Source organism: Cygnus atratus, chromosome 6, assembly GCF_013377495.2.
Source record: "Cygnus atratus isolate AKBS03 ecotype Queensland, Australia chromosome 6, CAtr_DNAZoo_HiC_assembly, whole genome shotgun sequence".
Lineage (NCBI taxonomy): Eukaryota > Metazoa > Chordata > Aves > Anseriformes > Anatidae > Cygnus > Cygnus atratus.
In genome coordinates, this window is record NC_066367.1 from 15,241,096 (window position 1) to 15,268,856 (window position 27,761).

At 35.0% G+C, this 27,761-nt stretch overlaps 2 protein-coding genes across 4 annotated transcripts in view; one reads left to right on the plus strand and one right to left on the minus strand.

Annotated features, from left to right (window-relative positions):
- CERKL (ceramide kinase like) overlaps positions 1 to 14,898 on the plus strand; it is a 52,435-nt gene extending 37,537 nt beyond the window's left edge. Inside the window, exons 5-13 of the mRNA XM_035572199.1 lie at positions 1,461 to 1,603; positions 6,669 to 6,743; positions 8,323 to 8,500; positions 8,724 to 8,792; positions 9,150 to 9,178; positions 9,263 to 9,371; positions 12,518 to 12,614; positions 13,857 to 14,032; positions 14,792 to 14,898. Coding sequence (XP_035428092.1) covers positions 1,461 to 1,603; positions 6,669 to 6,743; positions 8,323 to 8,500; positions 8,724 to 8,792; positions 9,150 to 9,178; positions 9,263 to 9,371; positions 12,518 to 12,614; positions 13,857 to 14,032; positions 14,792 to 14,873 — 958 coding nt within the window. The 3' untranslated portion in view covers positions 14,874 to 14,898. The remainder of the gene's footprint in view (positions 1 to 1,460; positions 1,604 to 6,668; positions 6,744 to 8,322; positions 8,501 to 8,723; positions 8,793 to 9,149; positions 9,179 to 9,262; positions 9,372 to 12,517; positions 12,615 to 13,856; positions 14,033 to 14,791) is intronic.
- A 433-nt stretch (positions 14,899 to 15,331) lies between these two features.
- Positions 15,332 to 27,761, minus strand: part of ITGA4 (integrin subunit alpha 4) — a 38,627-nt gene continuing 26,197 nt past the window's right edge. Inside the window, exons 18-29 of one of the 3 annotated variants that reach the window (XR_007708481.1) lie at positions 26,628 to 26,778; positions 25,886 to 25,984; positions 25,375 to 25,454; positions 24,945 to 25,031; positions 23,739 to 23,829; positions 22,932 to 23,039; positions 22,084 to 22,203; positions 20,640 to 20,759; positions 20,038 to 20,136; positions 19,727 to 19,846; positions 17,293 to 18,909; positions 15,462 to 16,509 (exon numbers count right to left, since the gene is read on the minus strand). Coding sequence is in view for 1 of the 3 variants with exons in the window: in XM_035569569.2 (XP_035425462.1) it covers positions 18,817 to 18,909; positions 19,727 to 19,846; positions 20,038 to 20,136; positions 20,640 to 20,759; positions 22,084 to 22,203; positions 22,932 to 23,039; positions 23,739 to 23,829; positions 24,945 to 25,031; positions 25,375 to 25,454; positions 25,886 to 25,984; positions 26,628 to 26,778 (1,168 nt within the window). In the remaining 2 variants the exon portion in view is untranslated. Of the gene's footprint in view, positions 18,910 to 19,726; positions 19,847 to 20,037; positions 20,137 to 20,639; positions 20,760 to 22,083; positions 22,204 to 22,931; positions 23,040 to 23,738; positions 23,830 to 24,944; positions 25,032 to 25,374; positions 25,455 to 25,885; positions 25,985 to 26,627; positions 26,779 to 27,761 lie in introns of all 3 variants that reach the window. The other 2 variants (XR_007708480.1, XM_035569569.2) reach the window with 2 other exon arrangements.

Consider the following 27,761-nt stretch of genomic DNA (forward strand, 5'->3'; position numbering starts at 1 on the left):
GGTCTTACTTAAATCTGTTTGCTCAAGGCTTTCTACTCCTTATGCATAGCAGGTTCTTACTGATTAGGTCTGGAATCCCTGGTGCCCGATGGTATCTCTTATTTCTGGCCAAAAAGGCAACTCTTGATGATTAATGTTAAATTAATAAAAAACAAAGTTTGCATATTTTTATTGTTGTTATTTTGTGGATTCTTCATCTGTGTATAACAACAACAAATACAGCCCCCCAAAATTAGAAGAATATATATCTGTTTTTAAAAGTATTAATATCCAGCATCCACATTTAAGTCCCTCTAGGTGTACAGTTTATCATGTTTTTGTTGCTGTGGCAGGGATATTTAAGCCTAGGTATAAAACAAGAACTAAACCAAAAATGAGGTAAAAAAAAAAAAAACGCACGGAAGATGATTCCTGATTATAAGCAGGAAGAGAATGGGCTCCAGATTTTCTTTCTTTCTTTCTGCAGTGTTTAGCTAGAAGGAAGTGGAAATATTCCCAAGAATTTAGTAATTAAAAAATAGACAGAACCTGTGATAGTTGAATTTAAACATTTAGAAACATTTTTTTTTTTAAGCTTACTGTTTTTCTGTGGTTGAATTATCGGACAGTTTCACAACTGCATTCATATAGATGTATGAAAGAAATGCTTACTTTAAGTAAGTGCCTCCTAAAATAAACCTGACTTACCTATATTTTAAAGGTTTGGAGTATACTATTACCATTTTTATCTTTAAAATGTGTACCTTAATAACCTCTAACTTTCAATTATACAGATTGGGACAATCGAATTCTAAGTTACTTAAATAAAACTAAAAATAACAACAACAACAACAAAAAATACACTTGCTGTAACTGAGCTTTTACAGACAAATGCATTCCTCTCTATAGCCACAGCAGGTGGGAGTTTAATTACATGCTCCAGAAGCAGTGATTAAGTACCTTCATGCAAAGGATTGCTGGTACTAGGGTTTTATACCTTGCTAAATCCTTCAACTGCCTGCATAGTATCTGGGATTAATTGTTTTCAAGTATTTTTAGTTTTATTGTAATATTTGGTGAGTTGTTATGATAATGGTAATTAAAAAGCAGGAGAATGCTTGTGTGGGTCAGTACTGAAAGGTTTCAAGAACTTCTCCACTGAAGCACTTGAGCACGTGCTTAATTCCTGTGCCTGTTCGGTTCTGTGGCTCCGGTGCGCTCATGTAACTTGTGATAAGGTGAGTTGTAATTTATAAGTTGTTAAACACAGTTGTTACTACTTGGATAGAAGGAAGCAGAAATAAGGATTCTTATATCTTGTTGGTTAATATTCGCTGATCTGGCAGTAGAGCCCCAACAAGTCCTTAAGAAAGAATGGTTTTTAGCTACTTGCAGCGCTGTTATGTAGACGGGGTGTGGTAGCTGTGCTGTCCTTGTTTGCTCAGTTATGAAACAGCTTTTGCATTTTTGTTTTGTAATAGGGTAGTTTGTGTCGGTGGAGATGGATCTGTCAGTGAAGTTGCTCATGGTCTGCTACTTAAAGCCCAGATAGATGCTGGAAAAGGTACAGACTATATACCAGCGCCTGTCAGAGCATCAGTCCCTCTTGGAGTAATACCAGCAGGTGAGGCTAAACAGTACTGTTACATTTGTCAGTCATCTGTTTTAAGTCCCTCTGGCATGTTTTATAGTTCTGGCTACTGAAGGCAGTTCTTGGTGCTAAAGCTTCAGTTACTTAAAGGAACTATTGAATAAATGACTTAAATTAGTGATTTAGATTGATTACAAATGACTAGATTTTAAATCATTATGATAATTTATAGTAATGGCACAGATGAGCTCTTTGCCTAAAGGAAGTAGCTCTGGGAGAATAAAACTAAAATCATCTTCAGTTGATCCATGCAAAGATCACATTTTGCCCTTATTTGCCAACAGAAATGACACCAAATGTAAACTTTATTTTCTAGAATGTCTTTAATATAAGCCATGGTGATTTTGCTTCTCACTCTAGTTTTCTTGGCAGATTCTCATTTGGATTCATGCTTTCAGTCTATTTTTAAATGGTGTTCTATGAATACATTTTTCAGATGGTATTAAAAAAATACTGTGTACTCAAAACTGCTTATCTCTTGTTTATTTCTATAGATCTGAAAATACATAAAATATATGCTTTTCTTTTGAAAAATACTCTTGCTCCTTTCTTTACTTGTACTTAAATCTTGTGTGTTTTATTTTTTTCCCTTCTCCTCCAACATTTCCGATTTTCCCTTTTCAGTATTACTTGGACCAGCTAGGATTAGTACAGGCAAGGCTGATACTGCACTGGTATCTTCCATTTGAAAGAGGAGCAGTATTTTTGTGAGGAAAGTACCCTGTGGTGTGGCTGTTGATGTGACTGTTGTTGTAATTTCTCAGATGTTTTTAACTAGTAAGGAAAAAAGCCCTGCAGCCAGGTGAACAGCAAATTGTTCTTTTCATCTTTTTACTAAAAAGGGAGCAAGTCACTTCCAGATAGAGCAAGCATGTTTTAAGTGCCTTACTTTGCACTTCTGAAAGCAGCATTAAAACCAGCTTCTAAAATGGTGGCTTCTAAAAATGGAAGATTTTACAAGCTTTTTTTCAAGTTTAAAAAAAAAAAACAAAAAAAACAAAAAGCAAACTTGAAAATGTCTTGGGAAAAGATGCAATGATCTCAAAAATGAAGCAAATAAATTTTATATCAGCAATTTGACCATCACTTGTCAATTCAGGTGCTGTGAATGTCTTGATGGTGGCGAGATGGAATCTCTCCAGCTCTTCACTCCATGCTCTCTGTCTGTGCTCAGGTCACTGTGCATCATCGTTAGTGCTTATTTTCTTCAGTTTGTCAACAGATGAGTGCCATAATCAAAAGGGATATGTAGACCTAAAAGAATAGCGTGTGGACTTCCTTGGCAATAGACTTCCTTGAAAGAGTCCGAGACCAATTTATATAATGATAGTGTGAGAAGTTTCCTAAAAATGTTCTGAAACTTACTTTATTTCAATACTTGTTGACACTTCAAAAAGTAGTTAGGAAATAGGTAAGTGTGATACTTGTGTGCATGAAGAAGATGTACCTTAATGGTCAATTAATCTTTCCATCCCCATAAATCCATTGAACCAAATCATGAAGATTTTCTAGCTGACTAAGAATAGAAACCATGTTATGGGATTGCATACCTTGAATGGATTAAAATCTGGTTTGGGCCACTATTATTAGTAGTTAGAGCAGCGTTTTGAAGTTTCAGACCACTTGATGGGGAGGAACTGCTTTTGAAACTCTCACCTCCTGGACAGATAGGTCTGAAGGGAGAGCGCATTTTTACTAAAATCCTCCACTGAGGTAGCGGACTGAGCTGCCTTATTCTGGTCAAAATCAAATGGATGAGATGTGGGGAAGCCTGCAGAGGTACTGCTGGCCATAGCAAGAGTGTTTGTTGCTATGGGAACTACTGCTAAGGAACTGTATGGAGGGGGAATCAGAGGCAGGGGAGGGGGAACTGGAAGGGCACTAAAAAAGCAATCCAGTTGTTATAGAACAAGAGACAATCTGTATCTGATGACTGCGAGCCTTTTAGTGCTAAATGGTTCATTTAAATAAATTCATGATTTCCAATTAATTTGGAAAATAAAATATTACTGAGGGACTGTTAATTTCTGTGATATTTCAGGCAAAGAACCAAAATGTTGGTGCAGTTTTCATCAGAATTTTAGCTATGCTTGACTAGGAAGTCATTACATCACATTTATCTGTTTGGATGGGGGAGACATTAACAGCCTTATGAATATTCATGTTGTCTGGTTAATTAAGTTAATTGTACTGCAGAAGTGCTTGCACTTCCAAGGACAATTTTTTTCCCTACAATTTTTGTTTGCTACCTTCATCAGTCATGCTTTACATGACCTGCAGACACTTTGTCCTTATTGTGACGCTTTTGTGCGTTTCGTAGGAAGAGTGTTGTACGAAGTTGTTTGTAATGTCAGGAAACTGGGTGAGTATTTTGAGCAGAATTATGGTTTTGGAATAATAAAATCTTGTTTCTGTGTAAAAAAAGCTGGTGACTGAGATGCTGGAGTTGTACGGTTGAAACCTCTTTCTGCTGGTTTACAGTAAATTGAATAGTTGGGTCGAGATCTAAAAATACCCTCACTAATTTGTGAGGAGTGCAAAGCCCATACATGAGCATCAAAGAAGGTTATTAGTCTCTGTAGTGTAATACAACAGTGGTCAGGGGAACCATCTTGTTATTGGTAAATAATATTCCAAGCTTACCTAGGGCAGGAAAGGTTGGAAAAGGTTCATTGACTTGGAAAGATGAATGATGGCATTAAAGTCATGATTATTGAATCACCATTTAAGTCAGCAAAGCTTGAAAGCTTGTATTCTAGCTTTTTTTTTTTTAATGATAAATTTTATTGTTATGGCCTTGTTGTTTATAAGCTTTCTTTGTGGCATCTCTGTGGACACAGATAATGAGATGCATAATTCAGTCATCATTGAGGTCAAGATGCTGTTAGGCGTCTATTAAGAGTTTTTTCTGAAGAAGGTGGTGGTGCTTGCTACTGCAATATTACTGTGCTGGTCCTGGATCTGAAACTTGAGGAAGGGCTCATCTGGATGCAGTACTTACATTTCTGAACACAGGCAGAACTTATTTCTTGGGAGTCGGGACAGGACAGGATTTTGTCTTGTTTACTTCTGCAAATGTTAATGAGCTCCACAGATTTAAGAGAAGGGTGCAATTACTTGTGCTATCCTGTTTAGTAGGAATGTGATTTAGCTCTCATTAAAGTCAGCATGAAGATTGGTATTGATTTCAGCCCTGACCATTTGTTATCTTGCTGCCATCTGTATTGATGAATTACTTTTCCTTAAATGAGGAATTCCAGGTTTAAGAGATAGCAAGTGTGATCTTCAGAATTTTATTCCACCCTGTACTCTTTTACTGTCTTGATCTTCAGTGACATTGAAATACATAATAAACTGCACTTCCTATTAGTGTATCTAAAGAAACTTTCTTTTGGACTAAAAAAGCAAAAATTTGCATTTAGCTTTTGGAGTTTATCTGTCTCTCAAAGTACTTCATAAGCCAAATTTTCTAGTCTTATTTAAATTCCTTTTTTTTTTTTTTAAATTAGGAAAAGGGGAAGTAAACTTAATGGTATAGTCACTGTAAAATTCTGAGAAATATGTGAATTAAATTGCATTTCTGTTTGAATTGTTCAAAGAATCAAACTGCATGTAATCTGATTTCTTCCGTGTACCACTGAAGATGTAAATTTCAAAGAATGTTTTATGTCTGTTATCCTGAGAGATGTACCTCGCTTATTTCCTTTACATAACAGGAGCCTGGAGGCCCTCACTCAGAGCTTCTCTCTCTGAGGTTGTGAAGGCTTTCCATGAGGCTCTGAATTGCTTTCAGAGACTAGTGACCTGAAGGAGGTAACAGGTACCCTGTGAGATACTGAGATAAAATTCATAGTTATTTTACAAATCACTGGAAAAGAAATCAAAGCATGTAGTGCTGCATAAGAAAAACAAGATGCCTTTATAGCTATGTAACTGTGTACATCAATGTTTCCATATTTACTGTTGTTTTCTACCACTAATGGGACATCAAAGATTGCAGAGTTTTGAGACTGGCATAGATTTTCAGTCTGGTACATGATACTTTTAAAGTGCTTATTTAAATATTGAGTTCCTCTTGTTTGAAATGTAATGGTCTCTTCCCTTCCTTAATTTTCTCTCCTCCTCCCCCCTACTTTTGACAAAGTTTAAAATGCATCCATATAATTTAGGGCAAATTTATCATCCAGAATTGTCTACTTCTGCTGTAACATATTAAATTATTCAAGCAACAAGAAAATGATTTGAAAATCTGAGTAAGTAAACTCATTCCTTTATGGAATGTTAGGTTCTAAATTGTTCATTTGTAATTTTTGTAGTTTTAATTAATGTGTTATCAAATTTATTCATGCCTTACTCAGTGCTCTATCCTGTCTGCTTGGCAGCAGGCCCTGGTGTTCTGTTTGTGCAAAAGTGGATCCTGTGGCCCTGCTACTTGGCCAAGTTAAAGCTGTTTTTCAATCATTAGTGTTGTTCTCATATGTAAAATTGACACGCTATAATCAACCATATTCACGGGTGCTTCTAGGAACCTAAGAGGTAGTCTGCAAGGGGAAAAGTGGCTAGCTATCTTTGACTAGATCTTGTAGATTTTATTTATTTATTTATTCTGGGAAACTTGCTGTTATACACTGGCAGAGCATTCTATTCTTTTTCCAACTTGGAAAAACATTCTGCAAATGCATCCTGTTAGATAATCTGCCTTCTATTATACTTCCTCAGTATTGCACTTTGGTATAAAACAAGACATATTTAAAGGGGGATTGGTTAAAATCTAAAAAAGAAATATTTACTAAACTCTTTCCCTCCCCTCCCTTGTTTTTTTATGGCACTTATCAAAGAATTTGCAGAGAGGATTTTGTAGACCTCTGGAAATTTTTATGCTTTTAATTTGTACTATTTATCATTTTCGCTGTTACCAAGACTAAATAATTGGGAGGAGGGTTTTTTTTTTTTTTAAATGCAATTATAAAATATATATTTCTTGTCATCCTTAATATATCTTTCTTATTTTTACAGTAGTTTGTGTTTACTTTTACAGGTACTACTAATATTTTGGCCCACACTCTCTATGGTATTAAACATGCAGTGACTGCAACGCTGCACATTGTAATGGGTAAATACTTTTACATACATTTTATCAGCTTTTAAATAAGAAAGCAGCATTTAGAAGTTTGCCTTAACCAGGTATTTAATAAGCACATGGTGTTATACTATAGCGCTGTAAACTAGATTGTAAGACTTTTAAACCCAAATGTATTAGAAACAGGTATTAGAAAGTACCTGTATACCTATGTGGAAAGTTTTTTGCATATAGCTAAGTAACAATGGTTCTGGACCTCATCTTCTGTTAACAAAGATCTGCCATGGAATAATGTCTGATTTTGGCACTTGTGTCCTATTGGTGATGTTCTTGTAATGCAAAAAGTAACCTTTTCCAGACTTGATTGTGTGAACTGTGTTACTCTGTATGTTATGCAATGATTGGTTGCATATTCATCTGCTTACTTTAATTTAATGTACCTGCTGCTGAAAATAGGAAGCTATGCAATACTTTCTGCTTGACAAAGTGATTAGGATTGGACTTTTCAGGGAAGTATTGTCATATTTCTAAGAAATTATCATTTAGCTCTGTGTGTATTTCTTTTAAAAACGAGCAGTTTCCATAAGAAAGCTTTATTAAGTAGAAAAACTGTATTACTTGCCATTCAGTCTGCACAACAAATAGGTTTTTGAATGTGAAAATGCAATTATGCTAAAAGGAAAAACTAAGTTGCCAGTGGAAACCTTGTTTTCAGGATTTAGAAAGTATGAAATGCTTAGTTGAGCGATGATAATATTCTTCCTAAAGCGTTTTTTCTTTAGGGAACTTTTTCGTTGTTGTTGTTTTAATAAAGAAACAGAGAACAATGGGGAAGGAAGTTTCAGCCTGAATGTTTGTTTTCCATACCTTTGCAGTCAGCAGTGGAACTCTTTGCTATGTTGTTTAGATAGCAATACATAAATTTACATGCAAAATCTGAACCTGTCTTTTTAAATCAGACACTCAATCTACTGGAAACCACACAGGTTCTATTGCAGAAAAAAATTATGTACCCTGTCTTGAATGGAAGTAGGTATCTAAATTCTCTAACTTTAAAAACAATTCATAGAACCATAGAATGGTTTGGGTTGGAAAGGATCTTAAAGATCATCTAATTCCAACTCCCCTGTCATGGGCAGGGACACCTTACACTACACCAGGACGCTCAAAGCCCCGTCCAACATTTGCAGCCTTTTCACCAAACATTTATAATGATTAAACATTGTACTAGAGGAGTTTCAATATCTCTTAAATATAAGTTTCAAATGTGTTTATGTAGCAACATTACATTTTCTCCGATACTGATTTTTGAAAAGCTGTAGAGTAATTGAATGCCAGCCCATGTGCAGCCTGATAGATTAGCTGGATTTTTGCAATAACAATTTTAACATTTTGAAACATCTGAACATTGTTCTCTGAATTGAGTACTTTTACAGTTTTGATTATATCTACATTGATTTCAGTTTTCATTAGTAAAACTTGACTTCCTAAGGAGATAAGAGTCTAGAGTTCTTTCTCTCAGTTAAGTTAGCTGGATAGGAAATGGTAAGTTGTATTCAGTTAAAATACAGATGTTATTTGTAATTTCTGATCTTTGTCTTTGAAATCTTAGGTCATATTCAACCAGTAGATGTCTGTACTTTCAGTACTCCAAGCAAGCTTTTGCGTTTTGGGTTCTCGGCTATGTTTGGTTTTGGTGCAAGGACTCTAGCTTTGGCTGAAAAGCACCGTTGGATGCCCTCCAATCAGCGGAAGGATTTTGCTTTTATCAAAACACTGGCAGATCTCAAGTATACCATAAGTTGTTATATTTTTCTAATATTCCTATTTTTCTTGAGGAAAATCCAGTAATTAATGTGGTAAAATAGAGACAACAGTAGTTTAGCTATCTTATTATCTGTTAGAGATGCTAAATTCATTATATTCAATATCTTAAACATTTTAACTGAATAAAAGTTTGTCTAGCAGTCAGAACATTGGATTACACAACAGTAAATGTCACTATTTTCCCAGGCCAGAGGAATGTGAATTATCATTTCTACCTCTACAAATTCCACAGGAAGACTCTCATGAAAATGACAGGTAAGCAAAACTGAGTCAAGCAATACAAAATGTACAAAAATGTGCATCTTTGAAGATTAAAAAAAGTACAAATCCTTATTTTTGTTCAGATTTGTACATTGGGTAAAACAGTATCTTAAAAGAAAAAAATATCTGTTTTGACAACTGTATACTTTCATACTTTGTAAAATGGTCCCTGTTTGTGAGACTACAGAGGACTTAATGCAAAGCAGTCTTTCTCTAAATATTCCTGTTATTCAGTTCCATTAATACTTTCCTCCATTGAGATCTTGTTTTTTTTTTCTAAACTAATATTGTTTATATATATGTTCTGAATTTACTTGAAATTATTTTACCTACATGTTTTCACCCTTTCAGAAAGAAGAAAGGGAAAAACAAAAAAAAAGGTGAGCCTTATCTTTTATTATTATGTAAAAATGAACTGTGACTGGTTAAACTGAATTAATATAGAATTGCGCTGTTATATTTAGGTAGCAAGGATCAATGGCAGATAATTCAGGGTCACTTCCTGAATGTGAGCATTATGGCAATCCCTTGTCTGTGTTCAATGGCACCAAGAGGCTTGGCACCTAATACGAGGTCAGTAGAGGTTTAGAGAATTAGTCATGTCTATAAATTCTGACATCTTACCTTAAGACCTTGGCTTTTCTGAGAATACAAGTGTGTGTTTAGGTAGTCTAGACCCTCTGGAATGGGGGAGGGAGCATGGACTGCAGCAGACTCGATAATCCCAGAAATTGTAATCAGTTTTTGGATCAGGCAAATAAGGTCAAGTAGTCTAACTAGAATAATGAGTGGATAATTGCTGTGATTAAATTAGTTGGCAAGTCCGACTTAAGCAGTAGTCATCTGTCATAGGTTCTGGCTATATGTAGAAACTTCATTCTTGGATTTTATTTTACTTTTTCCAATATAAAGGTGCCATTCATCTTTTGCTTTACAGCCAGGAAAAAACGAAGTATGAGTCTTTCTGCTGTCAAGAAGAACTGAAATTCACATTTGTATTCTGCCTTAATTTTGCCAAATTTGGGAAATGCAGCTTAACATGTAGGGTTTTGGAAAACAAATGAGTATGTAGTCTGGTTGTTGACATTGATTCATTTTGCCTTCAGCTTATTGTTGAGAGCATGCTTTGTGGTGATCAAACAGCTATCAGGTGATAAATCTTTGCAGCTGATGTTTTCAGTGAATGATAAGCAGAATAGCAAGTATAAACTTCATGAACATGAAATACAACACACTCCCTCACATAAGAATTCAGAAAATTTTCTTAGATATTCAGAAACTTTATATGTAAAACCACTCATAAAAGATCATGGAATGTGTGGTTTGTTTCATTTGATTATCTTAAGTGAAAATACACATGCCTTAGAACTGATCAGGTATTTCTCTTTGAAATTACTTGCTGATCTGGTAGGATTTGATCTGTTGAAAACAATGTAGAAACAAGTGGTTTTGATGGAGCTCTTCTTTGGAAGTTTTCTGTGCTACAGGAGTCCTGCAGAGGTGCATATGCCTCAAGATAGTGCTGTGTTATTTTCCCCTCTAAGGAACTTTGTTCAGCATTTACTCGGTTATAGTCAGTAGAAAAATTCTGACAAGAATTCATAGAATCATAGAATATCGGAGTTGGAAGGGACCCATAAGAATCATGAAGTCCAACTCCTGGGTCCCCAAAGGACCACCCAAAAATCAGACCATGTGTCTGAGAGTGTTGTCCAAATGCTTCTTGAACTCCATCAGGCTCAGTGCCGTGACCACTTCCCTGTTCCAGTGCCCGACCACCCTCTTGGTGAAAATCCTTTTCCTGAATAGGTTTGAACAGTCTTGAGTTGAATAGTCTTTTTAAGCTTTGCTTTCTCTTTCCATCTGTTCTGGCACCTCTTTCTCAGTGATGAGGAATTTTATGGCAACTCCATGCAATTATTGCAGCTTTGAATGAGTCTGTTTCTCCTATAGTTGTTCAGTGGATCCCCCTGTTTTTATATATAAGGAAATCCTTTTTTACACTCTTAAAAATAATCTTAGGAGTGCAGTCAGTTGGTAGGGTAGGAAGAGTTGGTGCTTCAGACAGGTAAATTATTCCTCAGAGAGAATAATATCTTGACTGTAAAGCTTTCCAGCACAGGAAACAAATGTTGCACAAATTATTGGAGATGCAAGACCCGTTATCAGCTAAAGCAGCTAAATTCAGGCAGCATCAGCTAAATTCAGCTAGATTTCTTCACACTGTCTTATTTTTTCCCTGAGAGCTTTTTGCCATGTGAAGACATTTGAAGCAGTATGAATGCTTTGACTACTGCATGGAACTCTACTTACACTACCCTAAACTTACAGAAATGTAAAGAACTGTCTAAACTATATGAGCCATGTAGGATGTTTGTGTCTCACAGTGTGTTATGCTTCATTGTAGTTTGGACTTTCAAAAGAATTAATGAGAACTTTTAGTCATCTCAGGAAATACAAGGCCATAAAGCGGAATGCATTGCCCAGTAACCTGCTATGTCTCTTCTGGTAACAAATATGATAAGGAGATGACTTTTTCAATTCCACTATTGCTGTTTTCTAAATCAGTAAACTAGTGCTATGCAGAGTGGCTTGCTGAATGGTTATATAAAAATTATTTTTCTAGGTGGAGCTGTGTTGCAATCTGAAAACATTCCAGTTGTAGTTGTCAACGAGTCAGGGGCCTATGAGTGGGGAGATATGAAGTAGTAGGCTGAAATAATTTTATTGAAACATTCTTAGCCTTTTTACCAAGTGTACCTGCTGAATAAATAAATATATATATTCAGAAGATATGAAATACATAATTGCTATATGAAGTACAATCTCAGCAGTGATTGGCATGTTCATCGGATAGGCTTGTTAAAAGTTGGTTTGTTTCCATAACTTCAATGAGACTTAGGAATGGTTGTGTTGAGATTCAGGTTGTTAGCTTCTGTGACAAGGTACAGTTGCATTACGGAGTCTGTGAAATAATACTAGCTCATTGTCTGACCCAGATTCTCAAAGATGCTAAATATCAATGCAGTTGGATACCTTGTACCATTGAGTAAGAGACGGCTGTAGTTATGGTCTCTTCTTGATTAACCTCTAGTGTACAACGACCCTTTTCCACAAAATTCCTTTCAGTTTTTTAATTCTGTTCAATGTGAAACATGTAAATAGAACTTTACAGACAATTTCTAAGAGATTCTAGTCAGAGAACAGGATCTTTGTTAGGGCAGCCTGAGTGCTAACGGAGGAGGTGAGTGAGTTCATCTGCACTGGGTCATAGAACAGGAATGTGCTTGCACGTGTCAAGGGAACAGCTACTTGGCATATCTCTGCCTCACAACATTTATGGTGATCATTATTCTTCATTGGAGTGAAAAATGTAAAGATAAATCTGTGATTTTTAAGAATTCTACTGTTAAGTAGAAAAGCAGTGTTTTTTTTTTTTTTAATAATATGCATTATGTCCAATAAATTGTATATATTGATAAGGAAATACAATTTTATTACTACAGTGTATATTATAAATATAGAGATGCTAAATAATCTCAGCTGCACCATTTTAATTGATCTATAGTGGTATGTTTTTTGTTTTGTTTTGGCACAAAAGTATTTATTTTTAATTATGACTAGTCTATTAATTTGCTCTTGCTCCTAGGCTTTTGAAGAGCCTATTAAACGTCTGATAATGAATTTATTTCTGGGAACTAAATCTGTCTGCTTTTCAGGTTGAACAATGGAAGCATGGCTCTTATTGTTGTACAAAATACTTCTCGAACTGAGTTTATAAAACACCTGAAAAGATATGCCAGTGTAAAAAATCAGGTACTGTTGATTTTTTTTTTGGTGATTATAAAAGAACAGTGAATCGTGAAGATAGACGTGCTGTAAGAGTTAATGTTAGCATCCTCATAAGGAGACTTAGCTTCCTGTCAGAATACATTAGCCCCTTTTTATCTGATTTTTTTTTTCTTAAATCACTAGACTAATACCGATTAGCCTATTTCAGCCCATCTGTTGTGGTTTAAATTGTATTTTTGCTGTACCCATTGTTTTATGGGTGTAAAGCAATTCCAGAACAATAGAGGAAATGCATGCTGTGTTTAAATCTTGTGTAGTACAGACATCAAGAACACAGACTGGGAGGGCTTCATGCAACTCTGTAAGAAATAGGTGAAGTCCTTAATTTCTGCAGATCACTGAATGTTATGTTGGCAGCATCAAGTTATGAACATGAATTTTAGCAGAGGTGTGTTCCATGTAGTTATGAATGTTTGTAGAACAGTACTTCAAAATTATGGTTGTCCTGTTTTGAAAGAAAAAATGAAGCATTGAAATACAGTGCCTTACTGTTGTCCTAAACACCCTGTGTATAGTCGAACATCCTGTAGTCACTCAAATGTTTCAGGATTACGTGAACTCACTTTTACAGGTAGGTTTGGATTAGATAGCTATCCAGCAGTCAGAGAGTTTGGAGGAGAGGTGGTGGTAGTTCCATGTGACAGCACTAACAGATGCCTTTAGGAAATAGTTTGTGTTTTCCACTTATGCCATAGCTACAGTCTTTGAGGAAGGCGGCTTTGCTTTTCTTTGCTTTTATGGTTAAAAATTATAGTTAGAAATTAGAGATTAAATCTTTAAATATCACCATTTACTGGAATTCTGACTGGCCTCATTGAGGGCGGGTTTACTGGCAATGATGAACAGATGGTAGGAAAAAATCTCCTTTTACTTACATGTATTCTGAAAGCGCATGCCATTTTGGCATGTGAAAAATATACCACCTCACCTGCAAATTGAGCATGTCTGATACAGCAATGTAAATGGAACAATTTTTATTTTTTTTTTCCTGAGGCACTATTGAGGATGAAAATAGCATGTTAATCTGTAAATGTTAGCCAGAATATATAATGCCTCATGTGGTCAAAGCTAGAGTTGTGTTCTCATATACTTAAGAACTACCCCCCCCCCCAAAGAAATCTTTTTAATTTCAAGTAATCCAGTTTGTTGCTAAACTATCACCTACAGCTTTCATCTTTGTTTGACATAGATTTGTGTTTGGTTTAGTTCAATTTTCCCTTTGTTGAGACCTACACAGTTCAAGAAGTAAAACTGCAACCAAGATGTATAAGTGGGCTTGATGCCAAAGAAAATACATATTTGAATGCCACTTCTGCAGAAGGAAATTACCCTTGGAATATAGATGGGGACTTAATGGAAGAAGCATCAGAAGTTCATGTTCGGTAAGGCGAAGTATTATGTTATGGACAGTATACTTACAATAGATTAGTACTGTAATCTTATATGTATATTAAATACAAATGACACCAAAATGGGGTATCGTAAATACTGTAAGAGTAGTATTAACACTGTGCTGGACCTCTGCCATATTGCCTTGTGCCTATCTCTGGAAAGGTTTGTTACGCCCTCGAGACCTCTCCTTTCTTGTGGTTCAGCACCTTCCAGCTCCGCTCCTCCCCTTTCTGCAAGTTACTTTACCCTTTTGTTTCTTTGAGGGGAACAGATGTAGGTAAAGGTTGGTGAGTCCTGGGAGGAGCTTGTTTGGGTATGAGGATTGCTACTTGGAAAGCCCTGTTTGCAACCTTAACGCAAACATGTAGTTGTTCAATTGTGGGAAACATAGTGCTGCTTGAGAATAGTGTCCCTATGTAGGATCAAAAAAAGAATATTAATACATGGGGAAATAGGACTATCGGTAGAAATAAATAAGAGGCAGCTCATTTTTCTGCAGTGTACACAGGATTAGTTGAAGGATCAGTTGAGGTAACATTGTTTGATGTGTAAAATAAAAGGCTGATCATATTATAGGATGACTGAGAAAATAATATACACTTTTAGAGGTTACCTTGTAGGAACTCTCAAAATGTAATTCACTCGATTTTATTCCATATAGCAATTCAGGCATACTTGTTTTCAAAAAAAAAAAAAAAAGCCATTGCAAGAGTTGATGAAATTGATAGTTTGATTTCCTCACTTCACAGGGTGCATCCTCAACTTATTAATCTCTATGGAGTGAACACTGATGACCTGGAGAGTTCCAAAGCAACATGCAGTTGCATATAGAAGGGACACACTGCACATTCTGTATTAGAGCCCTTTTCTTATCCGTATGCACTTCTGTCTAAAGTCTCAGTTTTGAACTCATTGAACTCAGTTGTAGCAAAAGGGATGTTTATAGTATTTCTGGCTTTAATTATCAAGCTATATATATTTTTTTATCAAGATATATTTAAAGAAGCATTATTAGACTTAACAAGAAAAAACGAAAAGTGATTATATGGGTTTCTTTTATAAATTTTGGGTTCTAAAAATGCCCATCAAAATAGATGAAAACTTCCGTGATTTTTCTCTTTAAAATTGTTCAAGCTTCTGCAATAAATATAATATGAGGTATTTTTAAGGCTGCTGTTATTCATGTTGTCAGGTTACTCAGTTCAAATAGAACTAGTGAGTGGAAATACAGAAATGCAGTCAAAATGTGGATTTCTGATAAGGGATTTCCATTTCTAGGTATCGCTTTTAATGTTGCTTTAATATGTTTGCTTTCGAGTTTTTTTCTAGTCAAACAGTAAGGAAGAAAGGATATGCTGATGAGTTACACAGTTTTTCTTTGGTGAAAGTTATTTTAAAGACTACTCTTTGTACAAGATAAATATTTAACAATATTTAATGTATACTGAAGGGAGATATTGGAGAACTGGAGGGATATTAAGCACATTTTTTGTTGCTGAGAATAAAGTTATGATAAATGAGTTATTTGGTAACTGAGTTATTTTGGTAACTATTTTTATAATATTTTGGTAATATTTTTATAAGTGATTTTTTAGGTAACTTTTCTACAACTATTTGAGATGAATGCAAATTAAGACTGTTTCTGGAAACTGTTTTCCTTTGAGATGATGAAAAGTAGCAGCCTGGTGAGTTTGTCTGTCTGCAGGGCCATGGGGGTAATGCATGTAGTTGTGTTCACTTGTCTGTGAATTGTTAAGAAAAAGGCTGATGCATAATGGTGTGAAAGCTGTGCTATCTCATGTCTGGAAGAAGTTGCTTGAAGTTATTTGTTTGGAAAGAAGTTAAGTATAATGTGAAATCCAATTGTTTAAGATTTTATTAAATCAGGGCGTAAGCCTTTACATGGGATCTGTATTTTACTTGATTTTAAATCCTGTGAAAAATTCTTACTGGTGATAAGTAAGCTAGATGAACACGTGGTGCTCCTGAAGTATTGCAGATGGTTATTTGTGTTCTAAGAACAAGCTGTTACTTGTTGGAAATCTCATACAGTTCCTGTGGACAAACCTGGCTGGCAGTAAAGGCTGCAATCGGACAATAAAATGGTTGTTTCATAGGCAATTGTTACAAGAACCTTGCAGCTACAGTTCTCTTCTCTGCACTGGAGTTAGTGACTACAGAGCAGGGTCAGCATCCTTCAGATTGAATGAGGCCTCAGTAGGGCTGTAGCCCAACCTCCTGCTCCAAGTGGTCCAGCTATGAGATCAGAGCTGGTTGTTCAGGGCTTTCATCCGGTCTGGTCTCAAAACCTCCAAGGGTGGTGATGATGACACAATCTCTCTGAGCCCCTGCTCCAAAGCCAAGCTGTCCTCATGGGGAAGAAGATGTTCATGACGTCCAGGTGGAGCCTCCCATTTCAGTTGATACCTGTTCTCCAAGTCACAGTGAGTAGTCTCCAATTACGCTTCTATAATTGATACTATATTGCATCAAATATTTTAACATTCATGGCAATTCAAACTAAACTTCGTAAAGCTGTCTGAGAAAAATATTCCAACTACATGCAGTAGATTTAACTGCTTTTATTACACAATTGAAAAATTAACAAAATTTGAAAACAAAACCAAAAAGAACAGCATTCATGTGCTTAACTTGTTGGGATCCTCTTTATTCAAGTGAAACTGAGTGATGCTTTATAATCTTGCCTTCATCAGCACCGTGTACATTCATTTTTTGTCAATCTTGTTTATATCAGCTAATCGAATTTTTGCTTTATATGCTAAGAATAGGCAACCAACATTTCCACATTAATAATCAAATCTGAATAGAAAACATTCCAAGGCAACATTATCACATTTACTGACTTATGTAAACTATTTCAAAGATAGATGCTTTAGTTTTGTTTCTTTGCATTGTTTGTACTAAAAAGAATTTTAATGCTTTTTCCAGTATTTGAGGTATATTTATATGCTGTAATATCAAACAAATTTCTCTTCAAAGATATTTTGGTTAAAGTGCAAAAATTCACTAAAGCCATTCAGAAGATAAACATTTTGTGTATGTTTCATAGACTTGCAAGAAAATACTTAATTCTTCACACTTTATTTTGATTTTCTTTTTAAATACATAAACATTCATTTGTCCTTAATGTGCCGAAGATTTTAAAGAGAGAAGTTACTTTAGCATACTTTAAAACCACAACTTTGGCATCAAATCAAGTGAAAGGAAATTACAAAATGGTCCCCAATACCTTTAGAATCTGTGGACAATCTGGCTTTTATGGCACCAAATATACTCCATTAGAAAAATTGCTTGTTGAAGGAACAAAGTATTGCTTTTGAGTTGCAGGCTAATTTCCATATGATGGTGCAGCTTCAAAGTGTACGTACACATTACGTTTGTTTCTCCTTGCAGTTCAGAAACTCATCAAAGACAAGGCAAGAAAGGCCATATTGCATACTGCTGTTGCAATAGATCCAGCTATTGATGACATTGTACATAGTCCAGTTGAACTGGGGAGCAGTCACTTTTTTTTTCCTGGATTATACTATTTATTTCACCAAAGCTAGGTGGCAGTGCAAACTTATCCAGCTGAAGAAACTTTCTGTAGTAGCAGAGCAGTGATTTGAACCATGTTTCTATTCCGTCATTTGCCTTTCCGATGCGTGGCTTCTGAGGATGCCAGTTTGGATGGTATTTATCTGTAAACTTCACAAGAACCTAAGCTAGCTCTCCAAATGACTTACTAAATGCTTTCAGGTGGAGGATTGAAAGATAACATTTGGCCCAGTACAGTTGGCATTTGGAGTGTTTTGGGTACATCTGTTTCTCTATCATGTGAAGTCTTTCAGATACTGGAAGAATAACAGTACTAAATACTACTATGCTAAGTATTATAGAAAATCTTCAAATAAATAAAAATAAATATTTGCTTATAAAAAACAAACCTCAGATAGAAATATTTCACTGCAGAAGTCCAAAACATCATGGAGCTGATAATTAAGGAAAGGACAACTCATTCTGTCATTTTTGTAAGTACCTCATTGAAAGTGGCTACAAATTATGATCTCCAATACGTTATTCTTTCTACAGCTGAGAGAGGATTGTGTACTGTAACCACACAAAATTCCCTGCTCTAAATCCACCTTTGACTTTCCTGGCTCTGGCTTGCCTGGCTGTCTAAGTCTCTGCAATACTGTAGCTGTGTCTGTGAAGCCAAGCTTATGAGGTTACCTTTAGAAGCCCAAGAGAGCTTCTGATAGCTGTTTTCTACATCTGTGCACTCTACTTATGGTCCTTCTATTGGTTTAAGCTACCTTACCCTTGTAAAATTGTCAAAGCAAGATGAGGGGGGATTTCTTCTCGAATGTCTAAACAAAATATTATTGAAACTTGAAAATGAATAGAATAATTCATGCTATTATGTTTGAGATCCAATTTTCTAAGATTGGTCAAACTTTACTTTCTAAGAACTCTTCGTTTTGGTAACTAATTATTCTTCCCTTTATCTTTAGTGTTCTGATGTTTGAAACCAGAGGTGATATATACGGTATTTCAAATATTATTAAGACTTCAAAACTGAAACTGTTTTACCATTTTCATATTAGAAAAATAACTGTACATTAAGGTGTAGTCTTCCATACAGATCAAGAAAATAAAGTGTATTTTGTAAGAGCAACTGAGCTCACGACCTGTTTTCATTTCATTGGTGTTTCTTCTGTGACTTAACCTGAACCTTAATTCTTCATTTCAAAATGAGCTTTTATTTGCCCTCTTAGTCGTCTTTGTTCCCACTTGTAAAACTCCAGCTGTCTCTTTCATTCTTGTCCTGAGTGACTGGTTTGTATTGCCTTTTGAAGAAGCCAATCTGAAATACATAATTTTGGAATCTGTTAGTGTATGTCAGCAAATCTTTATTATCAAATCTAAACAGTATAACATGAACTAAAATAAAAAGCATATATATGGTGCTTTCGAATGGATGGTATATGCCATTGTTTTGTCATTACCAAGTAATCAATTGTTATTCATCAATTAAAAAGAAGTTGCTTTTAATTTTAACATTTGGGGATGGGTTATACTCTCCTGCTGTGAGGAGTAAGAACAAGTGGACTGTGAACTGTCCATATAATCCTTTTTTTTTTTTTTTAATGTGAAATGGTAAAAAGGCATTCCAGTTTAATCTGCTTCATTTCTACACTTCCCAGGAAAAACGATGAATGGGGAAAGTCTGCATGTAAGTAAAGGCAGCAATATCTTAATTATTTGTTAGAGAAGCTGCTTCCCTCATAGTTTTCTTTGTTTACCTATCATAGGATATTTTAGTATTTATGCATCAGTTTAAACCATTTTGCTCTGGCAAGAAACTATTTTGTAGATGATTATTGATCATGTGTCAAGGAGCACCACCCCACAAAAACTAATCATTTGATATTAAATTATATAAATCATTTACAAACAATAGATAGCACAATAAAATGGGAAGGGGTGATAAAATGATAAAATGAAGGAAAATGGGGAAGTATTTTTGAAAAAAAACAGTACATTAGGAGTTATGTTTTTATAGAAAGGACAGATCATACTAAAATACTGTTGATCTTTTAAAGCTGCATTAACAGATCTACAGATCCACCAACAGTCTGAATTCCTCACTCGAGAGCAACTGAGAAATACTGAAAACCTACCTTCCATAATATAAATGAAAGAAGCAAAAACAAGGTAACGCCAGCTATTAAGCCTATTCCAATAATTAGCACAGTAACATGGTATTTTGGCTTTTGGTGGTGCACTCCTTCTAAATAGACCTGTAAAGTGGAAAATAAGTTTAGTTTTGTTTTTTTCTAAATGACGCTAAAACAAACTAGGAAAATGAGTTAAATTCTCAAATAATTAACACTGTGTTCATTGTCTGTGTATAGATGTGTACAGAATTCCACAATTGCTGTTTTTTTCTAGTTTAACAATTTTATCATGGATTCAGTAAGAATTTTCTTACATATGCTACTTCCTTGTCCTTGTGTAGTTCAATAACTTTCGCATTTTTTTCTGGTGAGGCTGTTGCTCTGACTTCGAACTTCAATGTTGATGCATCATCCTGATTTTAAACAACAACAACAACAAAATCACATATCTTTTCAACACATTAATTCTTACCCAGCAAAAATGGTAACACAGCTGCTCTCAGAAACAGAATCTCACACAAGCACACATGGCTTCATGCCTTTTTCTGATCACAAAACAAATTAGTACCAGAACCTGGAAAAAAGCCCAGTTGGGTTTTGCTTAATGCCACATCCATGCTGCTTTTCTTAGAAAAGCATAATTATGAGTTGGAATTAAATCTCAATCCTACATAACCCAGCCAGAATAGGCAAAGTAATATATACTATAAAATTAAGTGATATTCTAAAATACATCTTTTTTGGTGGTTTGCACTTTCATATAACACTTTTAAATTTAGCATTGAAAAGATAAAATATGTACTGCCTATCATTTTCTAATGCTAGTGTTTGACAAAAAAAAAAAAAAGGAATTTATACGCAGACAATACAAATACGCCTTGAAATATGCCTCATAAGTATGAAAAATTCACGTTACCATTTCTAAAAGTGAAGGAGTAGCCTCCAGCTGCAACTGAATGGTTGCTTCTTTTCCACTTTCCATGTTTCCAAGCTTGCAAAGTATTTGTAAGCAAAGACTGTCATTTTTCATGCAGTACTGTAGAGGGGAGGGAAAGATTACAACTCAAGTCTATCGATTTTATCTTTGTGATATTAAAGACACTCAGGAACTGATTAAATCAAAAGCTTTATGTTTGTTCTTTAAAGGTCACAGTATAGTTCGTTACTGTCATCCCACTCTCAACCCATGAGCTGTTCATCCTAGGTGCTAAAGAAACAGTACAAGGTACCAACCTAATTGTTATAGAACGTAACAGGTCATTTTTCTTAAAGGGCCATTTTTATACAGAAAAATGGTGATTGTAATAATTTGTTTATATGTATATGTTTTTACAGTTATTTCAAATTAGCTTATACTAAGAATGATATATGACAGTGACTATGATACACAGCAAAAGCAGCGTAATTGATTATTTCTTAAATACTGCAGTGTGAGAGGGCATTCATACACTGACAGCTAGCACTATTTCTCACAGCTTTGAAGAAAAAAAAGCCACGTGCCTTTACATGAATATATTCTTTGTCCAAGACTGCAATGCCTAAGCTCTTATTTGAAAGAAATACTTTTGATACTTTAGGGCAGGATCACCCTCAAGCAGTGTTTGATGTTCCTGTACTATGCTTGCCTGAAGCCCCACATTAAAATATTTTTCAAATGTCTAGCTTCTTTTAAGATGAAAGTATTAAAGGTGTACTTTATTATCTAGTTCTAGGACATGGAGAATTCCATGAGAACAAACCCTTGGAAATGTACCACTAGAACAGCTCTTCTGGTTTGGACTACATAGTCAAGTATCTGATCACCAGCAGGGATAAACTCGAACAGGCCAGGTACGTACAATACTGTCTCAGCCTCCCAAATATTTGTAATAGGAGCTTCCTGAGCCAAAAATGATTTCCATATATTCAGTAATACTCAATGACTGTCAGTCCCGTTAACTTGTATGTTCTCCCTTGAAATTCACTTTTATTTTTAGCATTCACAACATCCGTTAGTAAGAAGTTCCACCATGAGTACTACTTGCCTTTCATGATACTTTTTTGATGGTGAAAAGGCAACGAATGTTTGATCTGCATCATCTGCACAGTAAAGACTCTTTCCATATGCATAACTTTCCATTTGTCATTGAATTTCATCTGCTGTTCTATTTGCCCACTCATTCGGTTACATAACACTTCTGCAGTTCCTTCTAGGTGCCTGTCATCCATACCCATTTATGACTATGCTGAAGATATCACAGGTCCCAGCACAAATCCTTGGAAGACTGCTCTGGTGACCTCATTATATAAGATATACCAGTATCTTTAGGCTTATTCATACAGTCATTCAGTTGCTACTAATTCTAAAAGATAGACCTTACCATGTGTCTCTTAGCAGCCTTTGAAAAAAAAGTGACAACATCCTTTAATATATTTCCATTTTTTTCTGCTGCAGTACAGTTTCTGGGATATTTATTGTAGGAGCATTGTCCAACTGTTGTCTGGAAATAAAAATAACACAATCACTGCTTGCTTTTTAACATCAGGTAATAAACAGAAGACAAGTTTCTGAAAAGCAAGAGCTTAAAAAGAAGGCAACTTTTACTTTCAGAATTCTAAAATACATGGGGCTGAAGATCATCCTAATCTTGTTCACTCTGCTTCACCATAGCTAACATATTTCTACATTTCCCTGTTACACTGAGTTACACAGAATATTTTGGAAGGAAATATAATACGCTCGAAAGGGTCTTGAGTTTTTTTGTGCTCATTTGAGTCAACTACTGCAGGCATATATAGACATAAGGCATCTGTTGTACCCTATTTTAGCTTATTCTTATGAATGTATTAATGTTATACAAAGAAAGAACTGTGTACTGTATGTTCTGCATAACAATAAGCGTCTATTTTGATATGAAATAATTAAGGGTGATGGACTAGTCTTTAAAGAGTTATCCAATGCAGAAATACTTTGATTTTTTTAATACACTGTACTCTGCTACTTGCAGGAACAAACTGGCAAACACAAAATACAGATGCATGCCAAAGACCAAGCTTTGCACAGATGGATTCACTGAATTCAATGGCACTCTAATAAGAACCTAAGGTATTAGGTAGGTTTGAAAGAAAGGAGTTAAAATTTAATACACAAATTGTAGCTAGTCCTGTTATGCTCTTGGTTTTCTTAGAATTCATACAGATAATAAAATACTAAATAACCTGTGCTTACCTTGATATCCAAGATGTTAAATAATTTGAAGTCATTGGGTGGAAAAGCATTAGGTATCATTATTTCTAAGTTTATATTTGGAGCCATACTTGGTCCTGCACTGATAACCTTGTGGGGAAGAATGTTATACAATTGAAGATTTAATTCATGGTAGCTATTCAACTAACAAACAAATTTATACAAAATATATGAGCTTTACAGAACTGGGTAGCACCTGCATTGTTATGCTGACATGAAACTGAATTCTGCTAGGAGCTGTAATATTTAAAAAGATGAGTTGCTTGATTTATTCTGCAGGCTTACTGAATACTTCACTTCTCTGAACCAAATGAGTGGTGTGTACTTCTGATGACTTCCCTGAGGTCATACAGACTACCTTCCGGGAAAAATGTGCAAAAACAACTAAGAGATTAATGTCTATTTCCTGCTTTTAATCCATTGGAGACAAATCTGATACCTATAGATCCTCTTATAAGTAGCTCCTAGTATCTTTTGCTTACTCTAACATAATTCCTTTAAAAATGTTTCCTAATGGAAGTAGTGGCAAGTCAGAACTGCTCTACCACTTTCAATTTTGCATGTGTATTTCCTTTTCTGACCGTTCAGTGGAAGATTGTCCAGGCCAAAAGTGTCCTAAGAGGGATTAACAGCCACTTTGCATCACTAATGCTTAAAAATTGCTTTTTGCCCTTGTACTTCTAAAAACTTATTGACCCTATTGACTATGTAGACTTTTTATATACACTGAAAATCTAAGCATTAATCTTCAAAACAAGGATAATAGGGTTTACAAAGAAAAGCTCTTACATGGAAAGTGAAGTTGATATTCTCCTCCATACATGTAACTGGTGATTCTTTCTCATTTGTTCCATAAACAAACGAAGCTGGTGTTACAAATCTAAAACAGTTCAGAAGTTATTTAATAGATTTGGTATATAGCATTAGCATAACTTTCTGCTCCAGTAAGGTTAATTCTAAGAAAAGAATTACCTGAGTTAAGTAAAGCCTGGAACAGAGTAGAAGGCCACTATTTTTGTACAGTTTCTTTTAAAAAGGCAGATTAATCAGAAGTTACAAACCAAAAACTAATCTCCATGAACACACCACAACAAACCTAGAATACAGTCCATGGTAAGGAAGGCATGGAACATAACAGTCTAATTTCACATTGAGAAAAGCATCTATGGAGCAGAAGGAGCAATGTTGTGAGAAATGGTTGCTCTTCTCTTCAACATCCAACTGAGGTATCTCTTGTTTCCTTAGGGGCTTTCAGTTCTATCTTCATCTCCATCTTAACTTTTCAAAATTAATTTGCATTTTTCAGGACTGTTTGTTCCAGAGGAACAATAAAAGGCATCTAGAGAAAGTTGCTATAAAAGTCTGATATATCTTTGTTTTCTTCCTGAGATATTTAATTGGATAGTCAAGTAAAATGCAGCTGCAAAACTCACTGTGTTAGAATTAGTAACTGATGCCATCTGTTACTGAAGTAATTGACAGAATATCTATTTTAGTTCTTAGATTAGTATTCATTTATCATACTCAGTGTGTAAGACCCTATTTATGCACATTTTCAAAATTCTTTTGTGGCTTTGTGTGTGTGTGTGATTAAGTCCTTCAGTGAGGTTTCTCACTTTTTTTGTAGAAACTGATGTAAACATCCTGCCCAGCTCTTCAGTTTTGAAAAAAAACTTTTGTTTAAAGAAAACCAAATGAAATAGTATTGCTATGCTGTTATTAAAGAAATGCCTATTTCTATTTAAAATATTCCAGTTCTCAAAAAATACTAGTCAATTAAGAGACAAATCCAAAGCACCACTGATACTATTGGTCTCATCCCACAATACTAGAAACAAAACCTTAGAAGTGGATGGGGCAGACTCCAGAATGGCTGTGCCATCTCATTCCCAGGATTTTTCAGCTACCCTATGCCTCTGCTTAAAAGCTTGGGGAATTCAGAATAGTAAGAAAACAAGTTTTATGGACATACAGGTATCACAATAGCTGACTTACCCATGAGCATTTAATTCAATCTCATACTTCAGAGGTACAGCTAAGGTTAGCTTGTTATCCAGTAACATGTTTCCATCCTCATTTTTGCTATAAAAATGGTGAGAGGAATATTAGTATAAAATGCATTATCGCATGCTATGCATTATTTCTATCAACAAATTCTAAATGTATCTTCCAGCTTATTAAAACAAAACCATTTTATTGATAACAACGTGTTAAAACGCATTAAAAGATTTTATACAGGCAGAAACCTAATTTTTAAGTAAGGTGTTTTTTTATTTTTTTAATTTTGTTTTTATTTTGTTTTGTAATTTCCCTTTCTCTACAGATTTTGGAATGGATGACCTTTCTTGCAGTCTTTCCAGTGTTCTCTATTCTGTTTTCCAAAGCTGGGAGTATTTTTCATTGAGCATTTCTTATTATACATTACCAGCTAGCATTAACGATGATACTGAGGTCGTCATCTGCTCTGGTAAATGAGCTGGCATCCAAGAGGAAGCTAAAATCCAGCTGCAGAAGCAAAAAAAAAAAAGTTTATATTAAATAATAGTGTGTCTTAACATAGTTTTACTCAAAATATTTTATTAAATTCATTTATAACTTCTTGCTCTTTCTAAAAAAAAATCCAGATTAATAAAAAACTAGCTTTCTGCGTCTTCCAGCCCTTTTCTATTAGCTTTACACATTTGTTCATAGCCTTAGTCAACTTGTTTAGGATGCCAACCACAATCACATGATACACAATACAAACAATGTTGTCCCTTAATTAATTCAGAGAGTGTTCACGTAACTGATTTTAAAAGGAGCAGGGAGATTCAGATACCAACACGATAACAGACATCAGTTGGGAATGAGGGAGATTTTGCAAAACTTTTTTTTTTTGTGAAATCACAGTAACATACTTAGGGTGTTTTAAAGCAGGAACTTCACGCATACCTTACCTTTGATTTTTGATCGACATACAAATAGCCAACGCTGCACTCAAGTTTCACTACATGAATTTCTTTGTCTAATACTTCACAATGTATCTGTTTTTCTTCCTAAAATGATGGAAAATTACTAGTGATTAAAATTACTTCTTTCAGGCATTTCAAATTACATGCACGGACTAAAATTGTTTTTTTTTTTGTCTAAAATAGGTGTTTGTTTTTTCACTGACATATACAGAATATCTATAATATTCATGACTACTTTAACATATCTTTACATTGACTAATACATCACTTTATGTCACGTTCAGTTTGTCCCCCCCAGAAGCTGTTTAAATCCAACCTCTGAAAGGTGTGGGTGGTGGGCATTCTACACAGAGCACTGTGAGACCATTTATTTTAAAAAGATGCAAAGTGAGAACAATTCGACCTGTGACTTCTTCATAAGACTGTATGTGAAAAAGGTCAGATTAAACAAGATCTTTGTGATCATTGGAAACACATTTGGAAAGCAATTTTTTCTTTAGTTTTTACCATTATATCTTGTTACTGATTAAATGGCACCTATTCTGTGGTTTATGTAGCTAAGCATCTAAGAATGTCAAAAGTGGTTTTGTCAGCCATTTAGGGTATGTGAGGGGTTAATTCTCAGTATCTAAGGAAACTCCACAATCCATTATGATATTTAGAAAATGTCTGGCTGAGAAATAAAAATATCAAAGGATTACTCTTTGACAAATTTTCTTGTACTTACCAATTCTAAAACTCGAATGAAATAAAGGCCTTTAGGGACTTGAATGTGGAGGACAGTTTCATATGCATCATCTCCGACGTTGTGCAGGGAAACATTCAACAATAAAGTCTTCGTACTTCCAACAGCAAGATAGGTCTTCTTATCATGAGGTCTATAAAAATAAAGATCATAATATCAGCGAAAAATTATTCTCTATACATTATTCTCTATATATTATTCTCCTGTTCCTTTAGTTAATGTCATCTGGTTCTGAAAATGCTGAGCTGGAAATCACTAAGAAACTGTTTATTCAATCCTCTTAACTGAAGTTATGATAACAGATGATGGTCAACTGAAGCACTGTGACTTTCAAGGCCTGAGGTTATTAATGTGAATGGTGTTATCAGACCTATCATGCTTCTGGCTTTTACAGGATAGGGCCTTTCCTTTACAGAAGAGAATAGCAATGTGCTACTGCTGCAGTGTTTTCAGATATTATTTCAAAATCTGCTCAAATTAATACGTCACAGGCCACAAGGAGGGTAAATGATCGTGCCTATCTTGTGATCTATGTAATGTTCTGTAATCATGTTACAAGTCCAGACACCCTATGAGGGTCTAAAAGTAAACTTCAGTTTGACATTAAAGTTTAATTAAGACTTGTAGAAGGGTTGCCTAGAAATAGACATTTATCAGGTAAGTCTGGCTCGAAACCAAAGCATTAGTCACTGAACACCTTTGGGAAAGTAGCTGGCACTTAGACAAGCAACAGAAGGTAAAAGCACTGCATAAGCAGATAGGTTCCAAGACAAAAGCGAATTAAAGAGAAACACAATGTTAACATTTCAGTAGCTTGATTAAATTTAGGTTACGTTTTAAAGTTACTTTACTACTTATATGCTTAGCATTCAGTCCTCTTATACGCATTAAAGCCAAGCTCATTAACAAGACACCATCACAAAGATGCCTCCCAGCTTAACACACAAGTACACAAAAGCACCAGGTGCACATCTGGGACTAAACAAAGCTGAACCAGAGCTTTACCCTGGTAATCATATTTCATTCTTCATTAAAAAACGCATGATGAAGACTAGAAATTTACAGAGCAGGCCAAAATCTGAGCAATTTAAACAAAACATGATAGTGTATACATGA